General features: G+C 39.6%; 1 protein-coding gene across 4 annotated transcripts; it reads left to right on the top strand.

Annotated features, from left to right (window-relative positions):
• The first annotated feature begins 10760 nt into the window (after positions 1 to 10760).
• Positions 10761 to 19400, top strand: LOC122050949 (ACT domain-containing protein ACR12-like). 4 transcript variants are annotated; one of them, XR_006131277.1, is made up of 5 exons: positions 10761 to 10985; positions 11550 to 11601; positions 12139 to 12258; positions 14472 to 18071; positions 18929 to 19400. XR_006131277.1 is itself a non-coding variant. In XM_042611824.1 (5 exons), the coding sequence occupies exons 1-4, from the start codon at positions 10819 to 10821 to the stop codon at positions 17196 to 17198; spliced, it is 354 nt and encodes a 117-aa protein (XP_042467758.1). In that variant the 5' UTR covers positions 10761 to 10818; the 3' UTR covers positions 17199 to 18071; positions 18929 to 19400. The 4 variants fall into 4 exon arrangements, 2 of the variants coding, with proteins under 2 accessions (XP_042467758.1, XP_042467759.1); XR_006131278.1 differs by having other exon boundaries at positions 12135 to 12258; XM_042611824.1 differs by having other exon boundaries at positions 17184 to 18071.
• Positions 19401 to 21068: the final 1668 nt, after the last annotated feature.

Below are 21068 nucleotides of genomic sequence, written 5' to 3'. Positions count from 1 at the left end.
AAAACTCTGGTGAGTGAAGCCAGGTGAAAATCCTAGTGAGTGAAGCTAGGTAGGAGAAAGTCCTAGTGGGTGAAGCCAAGCAGTGGAAATCCAGGTGGGTCAAGAATGACCGGACATCTGATGAATAAAAGTCCAAGTGGGTCAAGGTTGACCGGACACTTGGCAAGAGACGGAAAGTCCAAGTAGGTCCAAGGTTTAACCGAATACTTGGCGCAAGGAGAAAAGTCCAAGTGAGTCAAAGGATTGACTGGACACTTGGTGGAGAAGTCCCGACAGGCTAAGGTTGATCGGATGCTGGGCATGAGGTGTCCCAACAGATCATGATTGATCGAATGTTGGGTTTGGGGACCTTGAACTTGATTTAAATAAGTCAAAGGGAGGTTAATCGATCGACTGATCAATTGAACCAGTGCCCAATCGATCGGCCGATCGATTGGGAGTGTGCTGCGAATGGAAGCTGGCTTAATCGATCAACCGATCGATTAGGGAGCAAAATCGCAAACACAAAGGAAGTCCCAATCGATCATCCGATCGATTGGCTCCCCAATCGATCATCCGATCGATTGGCTCCCCAATCGATCATCCGATCGATTGGCTCCCCAATCGATCATCCGATCGATTGGCTCCCCAATCGATTGGCCAATCGATTGGGGCCTGCTTTCTAGCACATACTGTTAGGACCTTCGGATAGCGGCTAGAGAGGGGGGGGTGTGAATAGCCGACCTCAAATTTACGTTTATTCCTACAATTTAGGTTAGCGCAGCGGAAATACAATGTAGAAACGAAAGTGGAGAAGATCAAACCTCAAACACGATGATGTAACGAGGTTCGGAGATGATACTCCTACTCCTCGGCGTGTCCGTAAGGTGGACGAAGCCTATCAATCCGTCAGTGGATGAGACCCCGGAAAACCGGCTAATAGAAACTCCTTCTGGGTGGAGAAACCTCGCCACAAACTTCTTGCAATAGCAAGATAGGAGTACAAAGATACAACACAATACAAAGGCAGTAAGAATGTAAAAACACAGCTTGCCTTCTCGTTGACTGGATGAAGCAGCAACTTCACGAAACACCTACAACAGCAGGAACCAGCCGAAGGAAGCTTCCACGAAGCTTCAGGAAAATGAGAGCTCAACAAAGCTCTGATTGCAGTAAGATCAGAAAGAAAAGAGAGGCTTTTTTACTGTAGAGGCACTCGACCCCTTTATATCCCTGAACCTGCGAACCTGCGAAGAGGGCAGAGGATACAGCAGAAAGCTAGCCGTTGTGACTCATTCATCACCGTGAAGCGAAGGTTTTTTCCTTGCTATGAGGCCCCTCCCTCTCTGCCACCGATGGGCACCGTCGTCGGATGTCGATCCTTGTCGAGTGAGCTTTCTCCTGAATGTTCAGGGTTTTGTTGTGCATCTTCTTCTCCCGATCTTCTTCTTCAGATGATTAAACGATTGTTTTCATATCAAAATAAACATAAATACTTTCTCGGCAATCCTGGATCCCCAAAACTTAATTTGATCGATCGTGATCTGATCTTGAGATCCCAGCCCTAAACCCTACCTGGTCCTGAGAACGAGCTACCGAGCCCTCTCAGACCTAGTCCGGAGAACGAGCTACCGAGCCCTCTCCGACTTCCCATGTCCGGTCCAGAGAACGAGCTACCGAGCCCTCTCTGACCTAGTCTGGAGAACGAGCTACCGAGCCCTCTCTGACCTAGTCTGGAGAACGAGCTACCGAGCCCTCTCCGACTTCATCCGGTCCAGAGAACGAGCTACCGAGCCCTCTCTGACCTAGTCCGGAGAACGAGCTACCGAGCCCTATCCGACTTCGTCTGGTCCAGAGAACGAGCTACCGAGCCCTCTCTGACCTAGTCCGGAGAACGAGCTACCGAGCCCTCTCCGACTTCGTCCGGTCCAGAGAACGAGCTATCGAGCCCTCTCTGACCTAGTCCGGAGAACGAGCTACCGAGCCCTCTCCGACTCCATCCGGTCCAGAGAACAAGCTACCGAGCCCTCTCTGACCACAGTTCGGAGAACGAGCTCCCAAGCCCTCTCCGACTTCCCATGCCAAGTTTCCATACTTGGACTTTTCTGTGCCAAGTCTCCATACTTGGACTTTTCCCGTGCCAAGCTCCCTGCTTGGACTTTTCCATGCCAAGTCTCCATACTTGGACTTTTCTCATGCCAAGCTCCCTGCTTGGACTTTTCACCAGATGTCTGGTCAATCTTGACCTATCTGGATTTCCCTTGCCTGGCTTCACTCACCAGGACTTTCCAACTGCCTGGCTTCACTCACCAGGACTTTCCCTTGCCTGGCTTCACTCACCAGGACTTTCACCTGGCTTCACTCACCAGGATTTCCCGAATCAGGTCAACTCACCTCGGGTCAACCAGGTCAACCTTGATCAAAGATTGCACCCACAATCTTCCAAGTTTGTATTCTGTCAAACATCAGAATACAACTTTTCTACTCTCGTCAAACATCAGAATAGAACTTTTCTATTCTCGTCAAACATCAAAATACAACTCGAGTCAGGTCAACTCGAGTCAGGTCAACCAGGTCAACCTTGACCTAAGGTTGCACCAACAATCTCCCCCGTTTTGATGTTTGACAAAAACCATAATCAAGTTAGGTTAACCCGATAACCTAACTTAGGTTTTCCAATGTTCTTCCTTGAACATTCTCCCCAAACTCTAATGTTATTCCTTGAATATCCTTTGGACATTCTCCCATTCTCCCCCTTTTTGACACACATCAAAAAGAGTGAATCAAGGTCAAGAGTTTCTTCCTAATGAAAGTCCCATACCTTTCATTGAAACCCTTAATTTCCCCCTTGATACTAAAGTCAACAATCAACTTAGTGATAATCCCATATCACTCATCCTCAGAAATCTTGACGAGTAAAAACTCCCCCTAAAAGTCAACTCCCCCTTGACAATTAGGTAAAACTCCCCCTAAAGGTCAACTCCCCCTTGACCATTGCACCAACAATGTCTTGGAGAGTTTCAATCCTTTAGAAATCTAAAATACCAACTTCCAGCTGAAATTTCAGACAATCAGTCGAAAATCAGCATTTTGGCATGCTCAGCCCTTTACTGGATCGGTCACCAGACCGATCCACACTTCCCTGGATCGGTCCAGTGACCGATCCAGACCTCCCTGGACCGATCAGCATCCCCTCTGATCGGTCCACAAAGCTCTGATAGAAATTTCTGATTTTTCTCCCGAAATTCAGAAACCCCTAGAAAATCACAGAAAATTCCAAAAATTATAAAATTTTGAGGATACATTCCTCATAACATATATTATCATGGAAAAATAGTTTTCTATGAAAATAACTTCCATTTTTAAATCTTGATACAAAGTTCGAAAGACTTTGAAATAGTTCAAGGTTAATCCATCTTTGTATCAACTTGCTCAATGATGAATGCTATCATTAGAAAATCTTCATCAAGGTTTTTCAAATCAATTTTGAAATGATTTTAAACCATTCAATTTAGGATCACAATCTTAGGGCTAAATGTACATGACTTGTACACAAGCTTTCCCTATGATCCTCAATTTAGAATTAGGCTCATCTAGGTACAAGAGCTATGCAACTTGATCCTAACTCATAATCCTAATATCTCACACACATCTAAGGTGTATCAAACACATCCAAGTCAATTTTGATGTGAGATATGAGTTTAGGTCATGTTAAGTTAAGTTCTCATGCATTTTCTAGACAACAATTTAATTTCCATATCAAATTGAGTTTTTATCCTTAAATCAATTTAATTGATCATAAATGCAAGAGATGATGACATGACATAAAATAATATCATAAGTGAACATATGTGCCAATGTCATGATGTCATGGCATAAAGTACTTAAATAAGGCATGACATATAACTAACCTATACATTATCACATTTCAAATGACAATAAACTAAATATGATGTCATGACATGTCATATGGCAAACAATATATGACAAATAACATATAAAGGTGTAGAAAATACCTAATTCTAGCCTTAGTTGCCATTTTGATAATTTTAATCATTTTACCATAAATTCTATATTCCTAAGTATAATAGACCTAAAATCATATACTAAAGATTTTTAGATCACTATGTGCCAATTAGATTGACCCTAGAAAATTCCTCGAATATGGTTGGCACATCCTAATCACCTTAGGAGTAATTTTTAATTTCATTTTCAAGGCTTGATTACACCTTGAAACTTCCTAAAATGCCACCTTTTGCCATGATTAGGTTAACTACCTATCCAAATAAGTTTGGCACACCCTAACCCATCTAGCGTGATGGAATCACGCTCCTAGGAACCCAAAACCTATTTGAGCTCATTGGGTTCACTAAATATTCACTAGGGATGACTTCCCTAGCAACCCTCCTAATGACCCTCCTAGGTTTTAAAGCCTTGGTCATTTGGGACTCATCAAGATCAACTCTAGGGGTGACTCCCCTTGTGACCTTGGTGATGGTCTTCCTAGCCCTAGGTCTTGTTCCATAATCGAATGGAACATTATGATAAGTGGGCTTGACCACTTGAGACTTAGGTTTGTGACTCAAACCTCTCATGTCCTTGGGTTTTTGTTTTTGACCCTTAGACCCTAGAGTTGACTTCTCCAAATTCTTAAGGGCCTTTTCTAAAGTGTCAAGTCTTGACCTTAAGACTTGATTTTCCTTCTCTAATACCTCAAGTTTTAATTTGTCATTTTTCTTTGAGGTATTCCTAGGCATATGTCTAGTTGTTTTGGAATTCCTATCTAGGTTTTCCTTAACCTTAGATGAGTTAATTCTAGGGTTGACATTTCTATTATTATCCTTACCTAGACTAACATGTTTGGCACCTAAGCACATGTATCGATTTCTATAGTTATCATGCTTATCATTATTGACAAATGCAATAAAGCTACTAGCATGTGTCTCATTAGAATTGCAAGGATATGCCTTAAAGGGTATCTTAGGGTTTGCCTTAGCTCCCCCCATAGATGTGCTTGGTCTCGGTCTCTTGTCCTTGTGAGGTTGCCTCCCCCTCGGACATTGGCTTCTATAATGTCCCCTTTGCTTGCATTGGAAGCACACCACGTGCTCCTTGCCCTTGTGTATCGGGACTCCGGGTTCCTTGACCTTTGGCGCCGGTGGAGTCTTCCTAATCCTCTTTGGACATTTACTCTTGTAATGCCCATATTCCCTACACTCAAAGCACATTATATGTAATTTACTTGAAATTAAGTTGCTTGAGTTACCTAGGGTTGAGGATGGATATACGCTCTCTTCTTCATCCCTTCCGGAGGTAGAGGCTTCTTCTTGCACCAATCTTGATGAAGAACTCTCCTCCTCTTCTTCCTTAGATGTTGAGTAGCCCTCAACTTCTAATTCCATATCTCCATGATGTGAGCTACTTGACTCACTTGACTCCTCTTCATGACTTGAATTGGAGCTCTCCTCATGGAACTTAGCCAAGTTGTTCCACAACTCCTTGGCATCGTTGTATCCACCTATCTTACACAAGATATCATTAGGTAATGAAAATTCAAGGATTTTCGTTACCTCGTCGTTGTTTGTGGATTGGTGGATTTGTTCCTTCGTCCACTTCTTCTTCTCGAGAGGTTCTCCCTTTTTATCCACCGGAGGAGTAAAACCTACTCGTACACAATTCCAATTCACTAGGTTAGTCATAAGAAAATACTTCATTCTTACCTTCCAATACGCGAAGTCGTCGCGATCGTAGAAGGGTGGAATCGTGATGTCTTCTCCAAGTAGATCCATTCTCTAGCTTGTGCTCCCCCGGGTGTTAATCCGTCGAAGAGCAACCCTGCTCTGATACCACTTGTTAGGACCTTCGGATAGCGGCTAGAGAGGGGGGTGTGAATAGCCGACCTCAAATTCACATTTCTTCCTACAATTTAGGTTAGCGCAGCGGAAATACAATGTAGAAACGAAAGTGGAGAAGATCAAACCTCAAACACGATGATGTAACGAGGTTCGGAGATGATACTCCTACTCCTCGGCGTGTCCGTAAGGTGGACGAAGCCTATCAATCCGTCGGTGGATGAGACCCCGGAAAATCGGCTAATAGAAACTCCTTCTAGGTGGAGAAACCTCGCCACAAACTTCTTGCAACAGCAAGATAGGAGTACAAAGATACAGCACAATACAAAGGCAGTAAGAATGTAAAAACACAGCTTGCCTTCTCGTCGACTGGATGAAGCAGCAACTTCACGAAACACCTACAACAGCAGGAACCAGCCGAAGGAAGCTTCCACGAAGCTTCAAGAAAATGAGAGCTCAGCAAAGCTCTGATTGCAGTAAGATCAGAAAGAAAAGAGAGGCTTTTTTACTGTAGAGGCACTCGACCCCTTTATATCCCTGAACCTGCGAACCTGCGAAGAGGGCAGAGGATACAGCAGAAAGCTAGCCGTTGTGACTCAACGGCTAGAGCTGGACCGATCAGGCTCCACCCTGATCGGTCCAGACCTTCTCTGATCGGTCTGGGGACCGATCAAGACCTATGCTGATCGGTCCCCAGACCGATCAGCACGCTTCACAGAGAGTTGCCGAACTCTCTGATCGGTCTGTGGACCGATCAGGACCCAGGTGGATCGGTCCACAGACCGATCCCCCTCTTTCTTCTCCCGATCTTCTTCGTCATGATTCGATCGGTCACCGACATCGATCGTAATTCATAGAAACACTTTGTTTGGTTACCTGATCGGTCACCGCACCGATCAACAACCAACAGATCACCGGATCGGTCACTGACCGATCCAGTTTAGAGCTCCCAGCCCTAAACCCTCCCGGAGAACGAGCTACCGAGCCCTCTCAGACCTAGTCCGGAGAACGAGCTACCGAACCCTCTCCAACTTCCCATGTCCGGTTCAGAGAACGAGCTACCGAGCCCTCTCCGACTTCATCCGGTCTAGAGAACGAGCTACCGAGCCCTCTCTGACCTAGTCTGGAGAACGAGCTACCGAGCCCTCTCCGACTTCGTCTGGTCCAGAGAACGAGCTACCGAGCCCTCTCCGACTTCGTCCGGTCCAGAGAACGAGCTACCGAGCCCTCTCTGACCTAGTCCGGAGAACGAGCTACTGAGCCCTCTCCGACTCCATCCGGTCCAGAGAACGAGCTACCGAGCCCTCTCTGACCACAGTTCGGAGAACGAGCTCCCAAGCCCTCTCCGACTTCCCATGCCAAGTTTCCATACTTGGACTTTTCCGTGCCAAGTCTCCATACTTGGACTTTTCCCATGCCAAGCTCCCTGCTTGGACTTTTCCGTGCCAAGTCTCTATACTTGGACTTTTCTCATGCCAAGCTCCCTGCTTGGACTTTTCACCAGATGTCTGGTCAATCTTGACCTATCTGGATTTCCCTTGCCTGACTTCACTCAACAGGACTTTCCAACTGCCTGGCTTCACTCACCAGGACTTTTCCTTGCCTGGCTTCACTCACCAGGACTTTCACCTGGCTTCACTCACCAGGATTTCCCGAATCAGGTCGACTCACCTCGGGTCAACCAGGTCAACCTTGACCAAAGATTGCACCCACAATCTTCCAAGTTTGTATTCTGTCAAACATCAGAATACAACTTTTCTACTCTCGTCAAACATCAGAATAGAACTTTTCTATTCTCGTCAAACATCAAAATACAACTCGAGTCAGGTCAACTCGAGTCAGGTCAACCTTGACATATGGTTGCACCAACACATACATGAGAGCACAGAGGAAGGCTGAATCGATCAGCTGATCGATTCAGCCTCCCCAATTGATTGGTCGATCAATTGAGATATGATCGTTGAGCAGGATAAAGGCTTTGACGAGCGTTTTCTTCGCAGATCTTTCTCTTCAGCACTGTAAATTTTTCACCGATTCTTCTCCACCGAGCTCAGTGACACACACAGTCCTTGGAAGCTTAAAGAGGAGTATTGTTGCATTCCCAAGCATCTCAAGAGGTGTACTCAAGCAAGAAGAAGAGGAAGCTAGGGTTTCATTGTGTAATATTGTAAGATTTCTTATGTATAAGCTTCTTATTTCTATCTTCTTGTATTTCTTGTATGTGAGCTTGTACGAGGCTTCTTCACTTCTGACTGCGACCAAAAAGGAGTTATTTTCTTAGTAGAGAAGTGCGTCGTGTGTGGATCCTTGAATTACTTACCTCGTCTTGAGGTGGATACTAAGTAAATCCTTGTGTTAGCGTTGTAAGAGTGCTTCGAGTTATATTCCGCTGCATATCATCATCGACGAAGCAAGCAACGAGAGCACGACGAGCTATTCACCCCCCTCTCCTCTGGCATATTTCGACCCTAACAAAGAATGTACGTGACGTTCGAGGGACAAGAAGCCGGAGCGGAAGCCTGCTCGAGGAGAAGGTCAGAAATTAGGTTCAGGTGAACCCTATTTCGGTTGGTTGCAATCACCCAGACAATCGAAGTAGCAGAAGAGCGTATGGAGGTTGGAATTGCTGGTGGAGGCGCCTTTAAAAGAGATTAAAGGTGCTTTCGAGGTGCCCTCGGGGCGCCTCCTCGACCTTCAGGCGGAAGGTGCCTTCAAGCTCTGAAGGCGCCTTCAGCCAACATGGAAGGCGCCTTCCATGCTTATGGAAGGCACCTTCGACCAGACAACTTTACCGTTGCCAAGGGATAAAACTCTATCCCTTTGCACCTCACTGGAGGCGCCCTCCAACCCCTTTGGAGGCGCTTTCAAGCTACGGATAAGATTTTCTATGAGCTATAAAAAGACCCCTGGACCTAGAAAATATGTAACAACTCTAGTGTTCATTTCCTAGCACATTTCTAAGCTTGTAACGAGTGTAATAGGCTTCTCTGCCTACACGAAGAAGATCTTTTAGCGCTTTATTTTGCCTTGGATTAACAACCACATAGGTTGTAACCAAGAAATCCCTTTGTGTCTTTTAGATTTATTAGTTGCTTAATTTCCTTTATTTAAGTATGCTACTAATTTGAGTTGGAAATAGAGAAAGGTATTCTTTTTAATTTCTACAGGCAATTCACCCTCCTCTTGTCGATCCCGCTGTGCCAACACTAACATTCAAAAAGAAACCAACACTAGAGCATGTGCACATACTAGATTTTCATAATTGATTAGTGGATTTTGACCAAAATACACTGATTGATCAAGGGTATTTGGATTTGAACAAAATAGAAATCAATAGGAAGGGTTAAGTGAGGAGAAGGTAGATATAGTGTCAAACCATAATTCTAACCACTGTCAATTAAGGTGTTGTGTCATGTCATTTGGCACAGAGGAGTGCAGCTATTGGATTTTAATCACCTGCTCCATGTGGAGTTTAAATTAATAAGCTCAACGAAACCCAATTTTTTAGGCCCACTGGTAGACCTGATATGTTTCCATATCAGGCCTACGTTCCAGTTGAAATGTATCGTAAGATTTGATCGCCTCTGGAGAGATCTAAATCAACAATAGACGACACCGTTGGAGTCCTTGAAGCATAAGCAAGCAATAGGAATTGATTTGGGTACAATCTGACCTCTCTAGATCCATAAGTAGTGAGTTTTGACCAAAATCCACTGATGAACATAGAGTAGTCAGATTTCACCAAAATATCGATCAATGGGAAGGGTTGAGTGAGGAGAAGGTAGATATGGTATCAAACCTAGCTTCTAACCACTGTCAATGAAGTTCTTGTGTTGTGTCATTTGGCACGGAACAGTGCACTTGTTGGAATTCAATAAACAACACACACTTTCGAGTTTTAACTCAATTTACAACCCTATTTGTTATTTAAGAGATAATTCAACTATACAATTCTCATATCAGGATTAAAAATGGTCTAATATTGGACCATATCAGACTCACATTCTGGTTGAAATTTATCATAACATTATATCAGCTCCGGAGAGATCTGAATCAATAATAGATGGCACCAATGGAGTCCTTGATGCATTAGAAAGCTACAGGAATTTATTTGGGGTGCAATCTGACCTCTCTAACCGAATGAACCTAGGGTTTTTGGATATCAACATAATTACAATTTATAATAGGAAGGGTTGAATGAGGTGAAGGTAGATATGATGTCGAACCTTAGATTTGATTAAAGAATAACGTCCTAGTCTTGATATTACAGACCAATTTGTAGCAAATACTATACGTACATAATTAAACTGTATCTCTCTTCTTCTACCAAATGTAGTCTTGCTTGAAATTTGTCTTTCCATGCCGATTTTCTTCAAAGCAATAATCCTTCGAAGTAGCACTCTTTAATGCCTCTTTAATGCCTTACGACCAAACCTAAGTTCTCTACTTACTCTATTGGAATCCACCGTATAAAGGCAAGAAGAGATATAGCAAAGCAGGAAGAAGTTTGTGTTGAAGTTGTTAATATAAAAACATGAAGAGGAAAAAGAGAGATAAGGTGAGACCTATGATGAGATGACGTACTTCCGAACCATACAAATAATTTTTGATTTAAATATTTTAAATTGTGGCTTGAATGCATTGGAAAACGGTGTTCGGAGGGAGGAAATTTAGGAGGCTGATGGGAGGGGTAAAAAGAGAATGATATTATTTTTGATGTTCTTTTTAATAGTTTTGAAACTATGTTTATTTTGTTAAATAAAAAAAAATCTGACCACTCCTTTTGATAAGAAGTTAAAAATATAAATAATAGATAATAATAAAAAGACAATTATAAATTAGAAAAAATATTCTTCATAATTTATTTATTTATATTTTATTAGAGTGTCGATAATACTAAATCGTAGATAAATGTTTATTAGAGAGCAGATAATATTCCTCCAATCCCTTGCCCTACTTTCCAGAAGAAACGAGACGTCGCGATCGGATGGCTTTCGCAATCGCCTTCCTCTCTTGCTCACTCTCCGCTCCGGCCCTTTCCTTGTCTACAGTCCCCCTCTTCCATCTCCATCCTCGCTTCCTTCGCCTTCAGATTGTGCCGCTCGTTCATCGCTCCTTCGGCTCCGTCAGCAGATTCCCACGGAAGATTCGCTTGTGAGTTTCATTTCTCTGCCCTTGCTTGTCTGATCTTTGTCTCGTTAGGTTATTCTTAATGTAGTTTGTTCGACTAGCTTCTGAATAATTGATAGTTGATGGCTTGTGATCTTTCTCCGTTGTTGATTTCTTCGGTTTAGATGATTCGAGGATTATACTATCAACATAATATTCCTTAACGCAAATTCTTCTCCTGTTTCCTTCTGGAAGAATCCAAATCTTGTGAAATATTCACTTTATATAGGAATCGGCAACTTGTATCTGTGGAGATTGAACATGGAATATCCATTAGCGTTTTTGACTTGTTATTTATTGTACTAGAACTCGAGGCACTGAGTTAAATCCCGTTAATTGTTCTTCAAGTTGGCCCACTTTTAGGTTTATAATTTTTTTTTGTTCTCATTTGACGGTTTCTATGGTAAGATATAGCATGTTCCACATTGTATACTAATTTTGTACTTATAGAGCTTGTAAGTAACTATGTTGGTTATATTGCAGCTAAAACAACAATTAAATCCTTGAAACCTGACCATTTATCTTTTGTTATCTTACTATTTTATGCAGGAACTATCCTCGGTCTTTCAATTCACCTGATATATTAGGATCTTCCTCCCCGGTAAGTCTAAATCTTATCTTCTTTTTAATTTTGATGTTTGATCATGATTATATGCCTAGTATGAAGCAGTAAGATCTGTATTAGCTGATATTCTTTCAGTAAATCTAGAGGACAATGTTACATTGAACTTATCATTTCAGAACCTATTTATTCTAGTTTTTCTAATAACGGATTTCAATATGTCAAATGTTATGTAGGCATACTACAAGGAAGCTTAGTGGATTTCTTTCTCATTATGTTTGCTAAACTTTGATAGTTTTTTATGGCCATTCAACCTAAAATAGAACAACTACTTTTTCTAGTATCTCCGAAAAAAATGTGATGATTCAAAGACTGATTGCTAAGCTAGTAAATTTTTGCCTTCAAATTCTCATTTTGGTGAAAGTGATGGAAGAGATACAAACATGTTAAGGTAAGAGTCATGAATTTGATGTTCTTGTTAGTAGAACAAATTATATTGGATTTCTCTTCTATTACACCAAACATTTGATAGTGCTAGACTGTACATTTCTTAATCTCTTGAATAATCTTAGACAGATCTCTGATCAAGATGACTCACTCCCGATGCCGATAGTTCATATGGATCAAGATTCAGAAGCTTATGCGACAACTGTGCAACTTAGCTCTGGGGACCGTTTAGGAGCACTAGTTGCCAAGGTAATCCTCTTCCATTTCCTACTACAATTTATTAATGGAATTTTATATAGAAATATAAACTACTCCAGTTAGGTAGAATTCTACTTCTGCAATTGTGTGTACTTATTTATGATAGTATAAATAGATTAAACTCAAAATTTGAGCTGTGGAGAGGAACTTTGAAGACTAAGATTTTAAGTGGAACTAGAATTTGTTATATGAAATTTAGCTTTGAAAATAATACAAGCAAGGACTAGTTAAGAAGCATTAAATGAAATTTACACAAGAATTTTATATATTCGGATCTTTTATTCAATAAAAGTTGAAATAAAAATGCTTTTGAATTATGTTATGTGCTCCTTGAGACAAGGAAAAATTTGTAAGATTTTAGTATGACCCACACTATTCTTTATACATCAGTATTGAATGTTGATAATTAGGAAATATGTTGAAAACATAATAAAGATAAGAATGTTAAGATGTATACTTGAGGCTATTAAATAAAATAATACCTAAGAATACTTTCTCCAATACCACTTGCCATAGGTCAATCCCTTAAAATCCATGTGACTCTTTAGTGTGAACATTCTCAAGGGCAATTTTTGCATTGCAGTGACTTAACTTCTACAAGGAAAATTGAGTACTAGGTTACTTGTAAATTGCTGTAAACAACCATATGACTATTTGATTAACTAAATTTCTTCTCACATAAGGGAAAGCTCTTGTCAAACCAAAAGCATTGCATGGCAAAGCATGCCTTGGAAAAGCTAACGCTTTGTGAAGTGAAAGTTTTCCTTGACAATTGGACCCACCATAAGAGCCACTTGGGTGCTAAGTGGTTGGACCAATTAGGTGTCTTCACTAGATGATAAAGAGAAAGAAAACAGGATAAATGAGATGGACATGATGAAATACAACAATAGTTTTAATAGTCAAGCAAGTGGAACTGAATAGAGTTCAAGGATTAAAGTTTTGACCCAATTCTGACTATAGGCCAGAGATTCGGAGTAGAATTGTTCCATTTCAATTAAGCATCACTTGCTCAGAGGAGGGGGAGTACGAGCAGAGGATGAGGCAGAGCAGAGGATGAGGCAAATGAGACAGAGCAAGAGGAGGAAGAGATTGATGAGGTGGTAGAGAAAGAGGTGGAGGCGGCAAATAGGAAAAAAAATATATACCTCAAAGAAACGTATGGGAACTTTAGTCTTATTTGCTGCTCCCTAAGGAGGAAGGCAGATCTTATCACAACATGAAATGTGGAGAACGAAGGTGGAGCTTCTTGTGGTCTTGTCAAGGGGTCAGGCCATCTAAGAGGAAGCAGGTGAAAGCTTGTTGCAACCATGTCGAGGGCTTGGGGCATCCTGGAGGACCAAGGCAGAGCTTCTTGCAATTGTGTTGGGGGCACAGGGCGTTTAAAAGGAGGAAGGTAGAGCTTCTCATGTCAACGATCTAAATATTACTAGTGACTTACATTACATAAATTTAATAGATGGATAAGACTCATTTAATCAATCTTGAGCTGTGTGAATAATCCGTGAGCTTCTTTGTTGAAAAGTATATAGTTGAAGTTGTTGCCAAGGTTTTGGGATAGTCTCATCCTTATCATTTGGTTTTGATCTGCATTTCCTTTCTCTTACATTACAAACGGATTGTAAGCAATTATCTGCTTATGAAAATGTCTAGTGGCTCAATTGGTATGAGTTTTAAATTTATTCTCAAGGCCTTTGTGGTTCAAACCCATCTTCATCATTTCTTTTACGTTAACAAAATAGATATCTTTACATTTTTTATTTTGTATGTAAATAATTCAAACTAATACGACCATGAAGTCATATTTAGTTAAAACAATAACTTTTTAAATATTTATATGTATCTTTTATTAACTATTTTAACAAGAAAACTTGTTCACCAGTATTGTTCATGAATTTCTAATAAACATTGTTCATCAACAATATTGAAACTTGTTCACTTATCTTGTCAAACAACAATAACCAAATTGTTAACAAACTAAGTGTGCTAAGCCTGTCCACGAACAATTGATTCATTTAAATCTTATTTCTCATGTATGAAATTTCTATTTGGAAATACTATATCTATTTACTCAAGTTCTTATTAGTAATTATCTGGAATCTTTCTAAATATGTATACAAATAACATGTAACACTTTCTATAGTTGGCTCTTTCTGTGCTTTTCTTGTTATTTCCATATCTCAAAGTTATTATTTTAACTTCAGGTTGTCCGATGAGGTGTATCTTGGTTGTTTGTGGGTGCAATGGGCAGGGTCGAAGGCGTTGCCGACCTGGCACATGTCTTTTCTCCATGATGATATTGGTCCATAGATGTCATCGTTGAAGCTCTTAGATTCCGGCCATATCCTTATAAAAGAATATTATTATTCTATTCTATTTCCTTCATTTTATTATTCATTAAATCTACTTAATGTATATATGTTCATAAATATCCAGAGAATTGGAGTTCAGAAAGAGCCATGTATCAACGATTCCTATGATGATGTCGTCTCCATAGTTGCTCTTCTCGAGGAGTTGAGTCGGATGATCATACTGCAGTCCCAGAAAATCCCAGCTCCGTGTTGTTTGCTAGCTCGCTGTTTCTGCTCGGCTGTACACTGATCACGTCAGGTGACTCTGCAATATTCATTAATTCGCTCAGTTAATTCTTCATTTGTTGTGTTTAATTCGATTCAAAAAAACATAAGGCGAAGTGACTTGCTAATTGTTCTGCTTGCTCTTCTGTAAGCATGGCTGCAAAGTCTGAGAAGCCATGCATGTAGCTGTAAACTATAGAATCCAGGGCATCCTTTTTGCTGTCGAAGAAGATACCAATCAATTAAAATATAGAACCCAAGATTATATAGCAATTTGAATTTTTATAGTTGAGTTGGGTACCTTCCAAGGAGACAAGTGAGCATATCTAGATGTGAGTCGGTGACATGCTCTGGACTCTCATGCTTCCTCTCTCCCAAGTATACAATATACAACTGCACAAACAACCAAGAGGCATAAAAATAAACCTGAAGTCAAAATAATAACTAAGATATGTCAACAACAAGAAAGTCACAGAAAGAGCCAACTATAGAAAGTGCTACATGTTATTTGTATACATATTTAGAAAGATTTTAGATGATTACTAATAAGAACTTGAGTAAATATATATAGTATTTTCAAATAGAAATCTCATACATGCAAAATAAGATTTAAATGAATCAATTGTTTGTGGACAGGCTTAGCACACTTAGTTTGTTAACAGCTTGGTTATTATCGTTTGACAAGATAAGTGAACAAACTTTAATATTGTTGATGAACAATCTTTATTGGCAATTCATGAATAATGTTGGTGAACAAGTTTTTCTTGTTTAAATAGTTAATAAAAGATACATATAAATGTTTAAAAAATTATTGTTCTAACTAAATAACTTCATGACCGTATTAGTTTCAATTATTTATATACAAAATAGAAAATGCAAAGATATCTATTCTGTTAACATAAAAGAAATGATGAAGACGGGTTTAAACAACAAGGCCTTGAGAATAAATTTAAAGCTCATACCAATTGAGCCATTAGACATTTTCATAAGCAGATAATTGCTTAAGATCCATTTGTAATGTAAGAGAAAGAAAGTGCACATCAAAATCAAATGATAAAGATGAGACTATCCTAAAACCTTGGCAACAACTTCAACTTGGTAGAGCTTCTTGCGATTGTGTTGGGGACACAGGACATTTCAAAGGAGGAAGGTAGAGCTTCTCATGTCAATGATCTAAATATTACTAGTGATTTACATTACATAAATTTAATAGATGGATAAGACTCATTTAATCAATCTTGAGCTGTGTGAATAATTCGTGAGCTTCTTTGTTGAAAAGTATATAGTTGAAGTTGTTGCCAAGGTTTTAGGATAGTCTCATCTTTATCATTTGGTTTTGATCTGCACTTTCTTTCTCTTACATTGCAAACGGATCTTAAGCAATTATCTGCTTATGAAAATGTCTAGTGGCTCAATTGGTATGAGCTTTAAATTTATTCTCAAGGCCTTGTTGTTCAAACCCGTCTTCATCATTTCTTTTATATTAACAGAATAGATATTTTTGCATTTTCTATTTTGTATGTAAATAATTGAAGCTAATACGGCCAGGAAGTCATTTAGTTAAAACAATAATTTTTTAAACAGTTATATGTATCTTTTATTAACTATTTTAACAAGAAAAACTTGTTCACCAGCATTGTTCATGAATTGCCAATAAACATTGTTCATCAACAATATTGAAGCTTGTTCAGTTATCTTGTCAAACGATAATAACCAAGCTGTTAACAAACTAAGTGTGCTAAGCCTGTCCACAAACAATTGATTCATTTAAATCTTATTTTGCATGTATGAGATTTCTATTTGAAAATATTATATTTATATACTCAAGTTCTTATTAGTAATCATCTAAAATATTTCTAAATATGTATACAAATAACATGTAGCACTTTTTATAGTTGGCTCTTTCTGTGGCTTTCTTGTTATTGTCATATCTTAGGTATTATTTCGACTCCAAGTTTATTTTTATGCCTCTTGGTTGTTTGTGCAATTATATATTATATACTTGGGAGAGAGGAAGCATGAGAATCCAAAGCATGTCACCGACTCACTCCTAGATATGCTCACTTGTCTCCTTGGAAGGTACCCAACACAACTATAGAAATTCAAATTGCTATAGAATCTTGGGTTCTATATTTTAACTGATTGGTATCTTCTTCGACATTAAAAATGATGTCCTGGATTCTATAGTTTACAATTACATGCATGGCTTCTTAGGCTTTGTAGTCATGATTATAGAAAAGCAAGCAGAATAATTAGCAGGTCACTTCGCCTAATGCTTTTTTGAATCGGATTAAACACAACGAATGAGGAATTAATTGAGCGAATTAATGAATATTGCAGAGTCATTTGACGTGATCAGTGTACAGCCGGGTAGAAACTGCGAGCTAGCAAACAACATGGAGCTGGGATTTTCTGGGACTGCAGTATGATCATCCAACTCAACTTCTCGAGAAGAATAACTATGGAGACGACATCATCACAGGAATCGTTGATACATAGCTCTTTCTGAACTCCAATTCTCTGGATATTTATGAACATATATAGATTAAGTAGATTTAATGGATAATAAAATGAAGGAAATGGAATAGAATAATAATATTCTTTTATAGGGATATGGCCAGAATCCAAGAGCTTCAACGATAACAGCTATGGACCAATACCATCATGGTGGAAAGGCGTGTGCCAGGTCGGCAAAGCCTTCGCCCCTGCCTATTGCACCCGCAAGATCATCTGCGAACACTACTACAACGCCGGAATCGACCCCACCGAGCTCGAGAAGAACTTCCTCTCTCCCCGTTACTTCATCGGCCATGAGACCATCACCTTCTCTGTTGCCACTGGCTCCATTGTGCATGTCGCCAAATTCCACGGCTTGGCCACAGGGGTTGCCCCGCCGGCGCGCCCCACACCTGCCTCGCAATGTCCAAGGCCGTGTGGAGCAGTGGCTGTGGGATTGGTGCTGGCAACAGCGTCACCGTCCTGGTGGCTATCGACGACACCATCCACAACAGGGTGGATGTGTTGTCGCTGATTGTGTTGTACGAGGACTCATTTGGTGCACTGCATGCAGTGGCGAAGGGGGTGATGGTGGTGTACGCGGTCGGGAACTCTATGCCGATGCCACAAACCGTGGCCAACACCACGCCGTGGGTCATCACAGTCACCGCGAGCATGATCAATCAAGCGTTTCCAACCTTGATCAGGCTGGGAAACAGCCGAGCGTTTGTGGTATCGACTCGATCTCTACTCTTTCCTTGCATAATTATGAATCCAGAATCTCTTGACGCCTTGTTCATATAATTTCTGTTAGCATTATAAGAAGGTTAAAATTATTAAAGTTTAAGTTGAAGAGGCATATTGATTTCAAGATTGCAAGCATGATGTGTTAATCAATTGATAGGACAGTTTTGCTAATATCTTGTAGTGTTAACTAGCAATGTAAGCTTAGCTTCCATCATTAGAATCACAATTTATATGGCAGTTCAAAGTACACTTGGTTCCATATTAAACTCATCCTTAAGAGATGGGTACCTATCTATTATTCATCAAATTGATATTACTGTCAAAAAATAAAAAATAAACAACACCTTCAGGCCTCTTTCAAACTCTGACAATATTGTTGGAATGGAAGCAATGACTTGGTCCTCATTTTTGGAATAAAAAGCACTAGCTAGACCATTTTGGCCATATCAAACATATAAAGTCCCTGACTAAAGTAATCTGCTTGAGGCATGTACTTAACATTCAGTTTTCTTGCAAGGAAATTTTAAAAGAATTATCACGTCACAGTTCCAATTCAGATATAATTCTTGGTAAACTACAAAGAAATTAAAATGTTTCTGCTTGTTTGTTTAAATTTAGGATTTTACCTCTACTCTCCATATTGCAAATTTTAGAGATTAAAGAGAAAATAATTTATATTTTTACCAGAATGTTAAAGCAAGCAATTTCCAATTCATCACACATTAAGAAATTAAATGTATGGCTTTACCTTCACTTAGCAATTGAAGGACTTCATTTTTCAATCGTAGAAATTGAGCAACCTGGACCCCCAAAGGAAAATGGACTGACTGAATATTTTGTAGGTGGAAGAATAGTGGATCCAGCCGCAGCAAAGTTGCAACCATTCTGAAAGCTTGGCATACCAATTGAATTCAAGTATGCATTCAGGAAGGGGCAATCCATCCACTGCAACACTGAATTAAACTGATTAGCCAAGCAACACAAAATGGTATCATAGGATAAAGCTTGCAGCATAGAAGCTAAAATAGCCAGAAGAGGGAAAATAAATTAGCAACTGCAAAGTGTAACTGATTAGCCAAGCAACACAAAATGGTATCATAGGATAAAGCTTGCAGCATAGAAGCTAAAATAGCCAGAAGAGGGAAAATAAATTAGCAACTGCAAAGTGTCCTAACCAGTTAGGACTCGGATCACATTGTCTTTAATGCCTTCTTCCTTCCTTCATGTTCAGACACTTTGACTTGTAGTAGGTTACTTCAGATTTTGACTTCGAAGTTTAATTCACACCTGCTACTTACTCTTGCTCTTGGATCACCTTTTTCTTCTTAATGATTTTTCTAAACTAGTTTGATTAGTTCGGTGATGATCTTGTCGTCTTCTTTCAAGTCGGATTTGCCTTTAGACTTGTGTTCGATTTGGTACTTCTTCCTACTCTTCTTTGTCTTGCTTGTATTTTTAACCAATGCAATATCTTTTTCGAACGGGTGTGCATTAGTTTGGTCATGAAATTCAAATTTAGAAAATAATTTATCTAACCTAATTAAAGAGAGATTCTCAGAAACTTTATAAGCATCCATCATGGAAGCCTACAAAGTATTTCTTGGAAAAGCGTTAAGGGCATACCTTATAATGTTGCGATTTTTCACCTTTTGACCAATTGCGTGGAGACCGTTGAGTTGGTCTTGAATCAAAGTGTGAAGTTAACTCGCTGATTCACCATCTTGCATTTTAATATTATATAATTTGTTTAAAATTAAATTCCTTTTGCTTACCTTTGTGTTAGAGGCACTCTCATACAGCTCGATTAGCTTTTTTCATAACTCATTGGCGTTGTTGAAGGGGTCGATCCGGTTCAACTCTTTTTTGGTTAAGCCACATTGGAGGGTCTAGGTTGCTTTTGCATCGGGTTCGATCTTCTTATCGGTTGGTGCGTTCCATTTGTCGTAAGGGACAAGAGCTCCAACTTCGGTGGAATATGTGAATCACATCTAGATGATTATCTACATTTCCACCTAAATTTTGAGGTGATACTCTATTCGGTTCTTCAAGTAGTCGAAATCTTCGCCAGAGAATAGTGGCGGGCGTGCGGTGTTGTAGCATTCTTAGTATGCCATTTAAAAAATCATGCACACAATAAAATAAGAAGACTTGTCCTAATATTTAGTCTTGGATTAGCAGTGCAGTATAAAGAACTTATGAAAAGCTCAAGTGATATTTCACCAACTTTGAAGAACAATAAACTCAATTGAGAAAAATTATCAGAAGGGGTGATAGCACTGATTCGGATTGTCTTCGAAAATCTCAAGATGTAAAAATCAGAAGAAAGGCGTAAGAATATATTGACTAGCGAAAAAACACAAAAAAAATTTACTCAAACAGTGATTTCACTAATTCAGAGTGGCCTCGCTCTAATATCAATTATACGATCGTTGTACTAAAGGGGGTGAATAACACTCATGACTTTCATGTTCGTTTAAAAAATTTTGAGAGACAAACGCAACGAAATAAAGGAAAACAAAAGAAATGTTAGCACACCCAACTTTTATTTGGTTCGAAGCATGTAATGACTCTTACTCCAAAGTTCGCATGTGAGAGTTCTTTCGTTGGGCAATCACTAATCAGTTTGGAAAGTTACAAGAATGATTACAATTGAATAAGTAACTTCAACAATAACAAAATGATATCGACGACTTGAAGAATCAGATATGTAGTGTAGTCGTCCGAGCAACTTTTGGGTGTCATAGAAGTCTTTTCGGAGTAGCGCGTAGAAGCAAAAGTTGTTTGCATTGATCCGATGAAGCTGCTGGTTGAAATATCCTTTTATAGCCTCATTCAGACTCCTGGACCCCCTTCCGGGTGCCTCTACGGTGCTGACGTGGTGAGCTCTGGTCGAAAATTCATTTTAAAAATTCATTTTAAAAAAAAATTATTTAAAAACTCTTTTTAAAATCATTTTAAAAATTCTTTCAAAAATTATTTTAA

Source organism: Zingiber officinale, chromosome 3A (genome assembly GCF_018446385.1).
Source record: "Zingiber officinale cultivar Zhangliang chromosome 3A, Zo_v1.1, whole genome shotgun sequence".
NCBI lineage: Eukaryota > Viridiplantae > Streptophyta > Magnoliopsida > Zingiberales > Zingiberaceae > Zingiber > Zingiber officinale.
The sequence above is the reverse complement of the archived record's forward strand: the minus strand, read 5'-3'. Positions and strand labels throughout refer to the sequence as shown.